Source organism: Dermacentor silvarum, chromosome 3 (genome assembly GCF_013339745.2).
Source record: "Dermacentor silvarum isolate Dsil-2018 chromosome 3, BIME_Dsil_1.4, whole genome shotgun sequence".
NCBI lineage: Eukaryota > Metazoa > Arthropoda > Arachnida > Ixodida > Ixodidae > Dermacentor > Dermacentor silvarum.
In genome coordinates, this window is record NC_051156.1 from 8,454,869 (window position 1) to 8,464,549 (window position 9,681).

General features: G+C 43.6%; 1 protein-coding gene across 1 annotated transcript in view; it reads left to right on the forward strand.

Annotated features, from left to right (window-relative positions):
* Nucleotides 1-9,681, forward strand: part of LOC119445306 (uncharacterized) — a 31,616-nt gene extending 21,935 nt beyond the window's left edge. Inside the window, exon 5 of the mRNA XM_037709620.2 lies at nucleotides 227-9,681. Within this exon, the coding sequence (XP_037565548.1) occupies nucleotides 227-469 (243 nt within the window). The 3' untranslated portion in view covers nucleotides 470-9,681. The remainder of the gene's footprint in view (nucleotides 1-226) is intronic.

The following is a 9,681-nucleotide window of genomic DNA, read 5'->3' on the forward strand; positions in this document are numbered from 1 at the left end:
TTCTCGAATTTCTGTTAAAGATGTCTCTCTCTCACTCTCTGCCAAAAGAATGATAATGTGGGCCAGTTTTTACGTGTTGAAGTGTAAACGAGTAACAGCGCAAGGTACAGAAGGAACTGGATGAAGCGTTTCGGCTGTTTCGTTCTGTTCTTTCTGCTGTTAATTTTTTTTTGTGACTCTCTTTCTCTAGCTTTACGAGTGTGATGCAGTCATGTGCCTGTTGCAGGTGGCGCCGCTCTCACTGGTAGTAGTTGTGCTGGGAGACGGCCCGTGCGGAGCACTGGTGCGCTGGGACGATGGTGTCCCTGAGCGCCGTTTCGACAACCTACAGGTGGTGCGGCATGCCGAGGTGACGCGTGGGTGCCGACATCCGGACGCCGCACTGGCCCTGCACGCGCTGATGGAGGTGCCCGACCAATACCGTGCAGCCGTGCAGCTGGGTCTGCTGAAAGGTGGCATGTCGCCATGATTGTGCACTCCTCGCTTTTTCTTCAAGGAAGAGGAACATAAGATGGCACCTTCACTGTGGCCAAAAAGCCACTGCTTGTGTCTGTGCCAAGGGTATTGAAAGTGGAAGCTGTTAAAGACACTTTTCACAATCGTCTGGAAGTGGCTTGCTAACACGTTACAGAAACCCAAGTGAATCCATGCCCAAGCAGATGGTGTAGACTAGCTGCAGAGCCTGATGTCACAAAGGTGTGACGATGCTGGCACAGTATTCCATGCAGGCAAAAAAAAGACGAAAAAGAGTCTCGACAAACTCTAATGGCCTGAAGTTTCTCCGGTGCCACGATTAAAAGAAACATGGCTGAATTTTCAAGAGATGCTTGACAAAGGTCATGTTCAAAGCAACAATCAACGAGGAAGCAGGAAAGTGTCAGCATGGTCTTCTGCTCCTTTTGTCTGCACTGTGCCCATTTTGTTAACGAACATGCAGCTTTTATATATTTTAATAGCAGCACAAATGTTTCATTCCAGCCAAGAAGAGAAGTGATGCCCGTTAGCTTCAAGGCACAGACAGGACTGGACTGATTAATCACTCTAGTGCAAGAGCATAGCCCAACAGTGTCTTAAGCAGAACCCACTGTAAGAGTTGACATTTTTGTTTCTCAGACTTTACTAGTAACTGTACGAGAAACAGTGTGCACGTGTTTATGCCTTCTTTTGGAGATGCTGTCCTGGACACAGCAGCTGTGCTTTATTTTTATTTTTAACTACTGTTACCACTGGCAGTGTGGCTATTGTAAGCTGGAGCTTCCTACACTGTGAGCAGCACCGGAACATGCAGCTTAGAAGGAAGCACATTCCGTTAAAATGTGCCAGGCATCTGCAATGCCATCTGTCATCGCTTGTCTAGAGGTACACAAGTAGCCTAGACTCTCGAGACCACCTCTTGACTGTCATGGGTAAATACTATTCGCAGGACAGTTGACTATTCTGAAATTCCGCCGCAGGTGTCATTACTGCCACTTACGTTATACATGGTGCCAATTGTTGTCAGTCTTCTTCACCTTTCTCTTCAACGCTCCCTGTACTTTACCGTCAGCAGTGCCACGTGAGCATCCCATATCGTTTCTGATAAATGAGGAGCAGGTGCACAGCATCAAAAATTAAACATTAAAAAAAAGGGGGGGGGGATGAGGGGAGGGCATGAAAGATTGACAACAACTATTGTTTCATGGCAATATCGTATTTTAAAGGGTGCACAATTTTACAAAGCAGATCGCACGTTTGTTGTGGCCATTACTATAGGAATTACTGCATTGCAGCCGCTTCACATGTTAACTGACATTAATCAGCAGCACTCTGTCCTTGCATACCACAAAATGCCGTGCCATTGCCCACCCAACATTTACAGGTATTCTTGAGAAAAAGGGGAGGGGGGTGGAGAGGGAGGCAGGTGCTTGCCCTGTTGCAGGGCTCAAAATATTTGCTGGATCTTGGCACTGAAGCCAATGTTCAATTGCAGCCAGTTGGCATGTCTACAATATTGCTCACTGCTCAATGCACCTAAGAGTGAAAACAAAGCATAAATCTCACAGTTGAACACACTTCAGAACATTATCAAGGAATGCTTAAATATCAGATGTTACTAGCACTTCTGCTTTGTTGCAGAAGCCATTAAATAAGTCTTGTGGTTTGTAACAAAATGTTAAATTCTTGCACACACGAGAAAGGTTACGTTATTGACGATTGCCTTGTCACTGCCTTCAAATTAAGGGTTTGGCTTGCCATATCTCATTTTGCGATTTCGACAACTTGTCAGATTGGGTGTTACGTACTTGCTGTGTAAAGAAATGGTGTTTAAAATTGTCTAGATGCGTGGCATGGGTGCTTATTCAATTGTTGACACTTTCTAATATTTTAAATTGCGCATGTATCACAACAGCATGGTGGTAGTGCTTTCATGATGCTACGTTTTCCAGGTTCAGATCTGGAGAGCTCTGCTTTGTGGAATAGGTTTGTGAATGAGGAAAGGCAACATCTCAGAACGAGAAAGGCAACATATGGAACGATGCAAAGCAAAGTGATGTGCGTGCTGGACAGTTACATTCTTTCACAGATTCATAGTGACAGGATGTCTGTGGTGCATATGAAAGACATTGCCAGGAACCAAATGAGACAGAAGTTCTGAGGAAGATGTAGGGTTGAAGCTATTAGAAGTGCTTGAACAAGGAATGTTCAAAGGAAGTGTACACACTCACAATGTCATATAGGTGCCTTTTGGCAGGCCAAAGTCAATATTAAGACTGGTTGGCAAGTAGTCAATAATCTCATAGTAAATGTTTCGACGAAAGTTCATCCGGTCAAATAGCATGATGATGGAAGAAGTTGCAGTAACTGACCAAGTCAAGGTTAAAAACACAATATGTTTTCGAGCCTGTAAGAGTTCTGTTTCAGAGCCTGTATGAGCCCGTACGGGCTCCTTATCTTAGGAACCTGTATGGGTTGCTTTTTCACCCTGACTTTGTCAGTGACCGCAACTACTTCATCAAAGACCAAGTCCCTTTGTTGAAACATTCACTCCCGAGAAATCCCTTCTTCAACCACTATTGACTACTTGCCAAGAACCAATCTTGATCCCGACTTTGGCCCCTTCAAGTGGTATCTCGATGACTCTCTACCCGTCCAATGGTAGCGTTGAGTCTCTTAAGCGGAAGCTGACATTGTGCTGTTCTTTGTGTCATTGGTGCATGCCAAAAGTGTGCCTCAGTCGTTGGTCAGGGTCAGGCTTGCTGGAGAGGAATGTAAAAGCACATTTTTTCTAGTCATCAGGCAGTTTTTATTTTGCCTCATTTGTGCAAGGCAAGTGTGGAATATCATATAACATTACTGTGTGATAAGATCTGCAGAGAAGGGTGAGGCATTGTGCGACTTTGCCAATACTGAGCACATGTTGCTCTCGCTGCCATCTCTGGAGAATGGTGTGTTTACCCCTAGCATCCCTGCATTAACATTTGCTGTGAGAATTGCTTAATGTGCAGCACAGGTAAGTTACTAGTCAGAGACGGTTGAAGTCTTCGTCAAAAGTTCCTGGGCCACCTACGTATAACGAGAATGAAGTTTATACCATGTAGCCCGTCCTCCATTCAATGCCCAAAAGAAACGACACCCTCTCTTCTCTCCACACTCGGAGTGCAGAAGTGTTGCGGCAGCATTGCCACACAGCCCAAAGGCACACCCTGGGAACTTCTTGCCAAGACTGTACATGCAGGAATAGATCCATCCAGGTTAGCAGAGATCACCAGTTCAAATAGTGTGTGGTGACATTTGGACTAGTAGCATTTCTCTTTCTCATTATTGAGCAAGTTGAAGGCTTGCTTTTTTTTTTCCCCTCAGTATTGGGACTTGCCTTAGTGCGTGTAAGCACGGGAAAATTGTTGACCGATGGCCTTCGCCTGATGTGTGCCTCATAGCATTGCCTGAAATTGTAGCAAGTTGAGTGCAGCATTCCCTGTAAGCCACAAGGTGGCATATCCTGACACCAGTTTCTCAATTACCACGGAGAAGCGACTTTGAAGGAAGCACTCCTTGTGTGTTGCATCTGCCTGGCATTGTGTTCTTGATTTCGATGATGTCACAATCAGTGTACAACGATTGCCTAGGCTGGAGAACTAGATGCAGCAAGTGGACTGGCGCATTTCCCATCGCCGTTATTCTCACATTGCATAGTTCCCGGGCTCATCAACAGGATGTCCATTGCTCTGGTGGGCTGTTCCACTAGACATTACAGTGTGCAGATGCAAAAATGAACATGTTCCTGATGATGATTGACCGAGAATGCAGCATCTGTAAAACAAATGATGTGCTCTTGCGTAAAAAAGAATGTTATTGTTCTTAGACCACAAGTGGTGCAGCTAGTTTGAACAGTCGCAAGTTTTTTGTTGTTTGTATGCTGCTGTTGTGCTTGCTAACCTCGCCATTTGCAGAAGTATTTAAAAGCGGCACTTGATAAATGAAAATGCTAGGCCTACCACAGCTTGTTGATTGTGCCTATGAAACAGCTACAGGATCATTTATAGATGCCAGAAAATTATGTATACGTGAAACACAGGTGGTAGAGTCACTTTAGAAGCTTATATATGTGTGGCTTTATGACACTGACTTAGTTCAGCTTTTTCTCTGGTGTTTCGGATGCATGTGTTTCTGTTGAGCTGGACATGAGCCATGCTTAAGTTACTTGAGGCACAGTGTTTACTTAGAGCAGCTTTGGATTTTCAAAGTTTTGCTATTGTTGACTGTAGTATACAGAGTTGTTTAGTGCTAGGTGACTATCGATACATTGTCATCAAATATGTCATTTTGGCTGTCCAGCACAGGTGCTGTGAATGTCTGCAGGTACGTTTAGATTGTGTTATGCTTCTATAGTTTTATGCCAGACAGACCATTTTCATCCAGGTGGTATAACCAGCATTTCAGGTGCAATTTAAGAGCTGAAGGGGCCTTGCAACACTTTTTAAAAAACGCTAAGAAATGTGTCTGGTGCTATTAATCAAAGGGCATCACCTCACAAATCTTTCAAACAAAATGTTCCCATTCTTTAATATTAGTGTCTAGAATTAACCGAGCTACGGGCAATTGGGTGTTGTCTTCGTCACATTTTTAGAGCATTTTCTTCCCTTTTGCCATTCCTATTAAGCTGGAGGTTTACAGTAAAGACAGCCCAGAGCGTGATGATGTCATGCTCTGCCCAGTCATACACATCATCATGCTAAACTTTCTTACTGATGCATTCCATTACAACACACGATTACAACTGTGGCAGTGCTTGTGGGGACAGTGACAGCTTCCCATAATAGCTTCCCGATAATGATGATCATCATGTTATAATGTCCCTAAAATAAAATTTATTCGAAGCTGGAAGCAAGAAATAAATAAACCACTGCAAACAAAAGTTTTGAGCCTGGCACATTCCGCCTCTGGAAATTGACATGTCAACCAAATCACTACAAAAATCTTGTTTACTTCTTTATTGCAGAGAAGCAAGAAAGCGCTACCTTTAGTGCAAATCAAAGCCCAACGTCAACTATCGCACAAAGATGAGCGCGAGTCAAAAATGAGAAACCAATCAAAGTATTGCTATAGTTGGTGACAAACTAAAAATTCAGTGTCAAATACACTGCAGTTTAACTCGTCTTTTTTATAGATGCACCGGCGAATTACTTTCACTTGGTTCTGTGATGTCACTGTGGAGGCAAACTTATTTTAATGTATCTGCGCTAGTATTGGTGTCTCCTGGGAACTGTGGTGCGCATAGACAGAGCACAGATGCAGTGCGGTTTTGTGGACAGAGCCTGCGCAGGACTCTTAAATTGTAACCGAGTATAAGGTCCACTTGCATGTCCCACGTATGTAAGCATTCTGCATCTTGAAATAGAGGTGTTCAGGCAATTGTGTGCAGTGCATTCTTTTAAGGGAGACTATGTGAACTATTAGAGAGTTTTAGCTTGTCTGCAAACTCCTTAACAGTTGCAGAATAACAGGTTATCGTAGCCGTGTATGGCAGCAACAGCAACAATGCTAGTAGCGACATCTTGTGACACAGGGTCAAACTGGAGAGCACGCAAAGATAATACTGCAGTGACCTACTATTTTCTACTTGCTGGTGTAAAGCACTGGCAGCAACATAATCATTAACGTGCAGTCTTTTAGGGGCGAAGCACCTTAGGGCCGAGCCTAGTGGCCCACGTAGTCTGTATCTCTGGTTTGCATGTATACTGTGTATACCAGAGCGTGTACATGTGTACTGCACACATGTACAGTATATATATGTATATGTACAGTATATGTACGCCAAGCTCCAGCTTCCGGAAGCCGGCTTCTGGTTCCGGCTTCCGGAGAATGCTTCCGGCGTCTGGCCCGAATGATCCCCCAGTGCTTCGCCCACTCATCATCATTCACTTCGTAGATATGCGGTAATTTTTTTTATGAATTTCCTTCACTGAGAACACTCACCCAATACAAAAATGTTTCGAACACATTGTAGTTGTACAAAGCACCACAAGATATCGCTACCAGCTCTGCTAATGCCATCCACGGCTTCGATAATCCGGTAATTTGTAAGCTGTCATACATTTACGGACAAGTTAAGACTTCCTAATGAGAAAAATAAAGGGTGGAGCGGGCCTTGCATCCCATCGATGAAGTGCTAAGAGCAGAAATGGTTAAGGGGGCACCATTTGTCGTGCGTGCAACATTGCAAAATGCGCTGAGGTAAAAAGTTAAGCAAACCTGGCAGCACAAATTGAAATGCAGGCACCAAAAAACTGATAGCAGAGACAAAAGTGCAATGTGGTATATTAAAACTTGCACGAGAAAGAAGCCGTGGTTTTTTAAAGCTTCGAACAAACCCAAACTTCTCATGGATGGTGACGAGAAGATACCAGGTCAGATGGTGCTTCGAATGTTTTTTTTTTTTTGCAACTGATACAGTGTTAAACAATGCCAGTCTTACTGCACGTAACACTGCACTCACTATCACTGTGGCTGGTTCATACTTCAAACAAAACTGCGATTTCATTTTGTTTTGTCAGGCCTTGCCCCGTTCGTCTGTAGTATTTCAGCTATCGAATAAAGCAGCCAATTACTTTCTGTAAGCACTGTAGTCTACACACATTTCTGACAGTTTATTCACTCACTCACAGGCAAAAATTCTGTGCAGTCATTAAAAGCGTGTACTAACCGAATAGAACGCATAAGGCATTGTGGTGAGAAAATACCATACGAGAGTAGCGGTTGACTGCTCAAAACCATGCATAAACAGCTTTGCAGTAAATTTAGGAGGGCAGCCGTTACTGTGCAAAGATTACAGCTTTGGAATTAAGTATCTGTCATAGTGGTTCTAAAGTGCATGCTTAGAATTTGCCAGCACAACTGAAAATGGAAAATGCACAAGAGGACAGGTGGAAAGTAAAACCCTATCAAAGGCTGTGGCAGAGAGGGAGGAGATGACTCGACGATCGTCGCTCTAGAGGAAACAAGCATTGTATTGCACTCTCTTATTGCACTTTTTGAGTTGGTGGATATTTTTATAATCTTCATTTAGCCATGAGTGGCATGAAGCAAATGTGGCACTGATGAAGACATTTTAACAGCGAAGCTGTTTAAGCCAGCCGTAATTTGTGGTTCGTATCAAGAAACTGCCACGCCGTAGCCATGGCAACCAGGAGGGCAGAGGAGGGCTGCGTGGCGCATGCGCACATGGTCTCCTCCTTGCCAGCTCCCTCCCTTCCTGACCCCCGCCTCTCTCCTCTCTGCGGCGCTCTGAGCCGGCCAGAAGAAAAAAAAAAGGCAAAAGCTTGCACTAGGCCGTGCAAAGCTCAAGACACAGCGAAGCTGGCCGATTCATATCGAGCGGCTAGCCTCCAACGCATTCGGCGTCGGCAAGCAACAGCGTTCTTGGCACTGTGCCAACCTTGGTTAGCCTGCCTGCGTTTGTGGCATGCCAGGAACGCTGTGGCTCGTAGGCACTGACGCGTCCAGCAGTAGTCACGCGAAATGTCGCGAAAGGGAAGATACCTCCGAAAATGATCGCTCTAGAATACCTTCCCTAAATGCGTAGTTAAGTTATACCAAGTTAAGACCTAGCAGCAACCAAGTTATTACCTAGCAGTAGCAGCCAGTAAGACTTGAGGATCTACCGTGTCGCTGTGCCTAAGTTTTGCACGACCGAGTGCAAACTTGCCCTTTTTTTTTTCTTGTCAGAGGTGCTGATTAGGCACATCTGGAGAAATTTGGCCAAGCCCAACATTCAGAATGTTTCCCAGGGTGTCATAATAAACTTCAGAAATGGCAGGAAATTTGAGAAGTTACAGGCAATGGTGGATGCTCTTTTGAATGATGTTGAGGAGGGGTGCGCGAACATTCTATATTCTATAGATACGAATATCAAATAGTATTTGCTATTCGTATTCAACTTGAGAATTCAGTATTTGAAATTGCTGAACATCTGTTTTTGTTTCAATAAAACAAATAAAAATGCTTATTGGAGTCTTGGGGAAGAGAGTCCAACGCAAGCGAGAATTGTTCCGAATGATTCTAGTGGAGGACAGCAACAGATTCTGTACAGAGGTATGGAGCAGCCAACTTCTGTGCAACTTCCAGTCAAGCTATAATAATGTCTTTCCCTTAGGCAGCCCATGAATATTTAGGCAAAGCAATTTTTCATTTTTCCAACCTTGTCCCAGTTGCATTTCTTTTAGCTGATGTGCAGTGCTGTAGTATATTACACATAATTCCATCAGTAAACTCAACACTCTATGTGCTTGTGGTGGTGTGCTGGTGCTTTGTTTTATTGATTTAATGGTGCATCAGAGAATTGAAAAAAGTTGTTTATCATTTACGAGGTCCTTGGTTGACCGGATGCCCAGTTGTAGACAGCATTACATGCATGTATCGAATAATGTGAATAAGCCCTTTTACCAGATGGTAAAAGATGACTCCAGCCAAACTTTCTCCTTGACTTCGCTTAGAAGTGAGAAGATATTTGGTATTTGATTAGATATTCAAAGTTCGTTTTTTTATGTTTGTAACTGATTCGATTAAGAAAATGCTATAATTCGAAACCCCCCGATTTTGTGGGTTCCCTGATGCACGTGAGGCAATGACATTTGGCTCAGGCATGGCCTATAGCCACTGGGCATTGTTGCAGGGCCCCTTTAAACTGGGGAGCCAAGATGATATTTCTATGGAAGTAGCTGTATGTGAAACATAACATATGTGTTTTGTGAGCATCATGGATGCATATAATGTACTATGTGCAGCAGTGTCAACATTCTTGTTGTGTACTATGTTGCATGTTGACATGATTCATTGAGAAATCTTGTTAATCTGCGTGTTGTAATGCTACGGCTACCACTGGTCAAGCATCTAGTTTGCTGAACACGAGTTTTAAGGCTGTTATAAGAATTGTTCACTGCCTTGCGTGATATTTTATGCCTACTTTTGATGTACTGTATATTTACTTTTGTTTGGGCAAAAAATTGACATTTACTTTTGTAGTGTACATAGTGCATGCCAATGTCAGCAAGCCCTTATGTTCACTTTGAAATTTGAGCTATTATTCATTTCTTGCAGAAAAGGCTGCCGCTTGCTGCTGCTGTTTCACGCGTCTAGGTATATACTGTATTTAGAGCTTGGGCCTGTTGCCTCGGGTACAAATAAACTTGCAGATGCAATGTA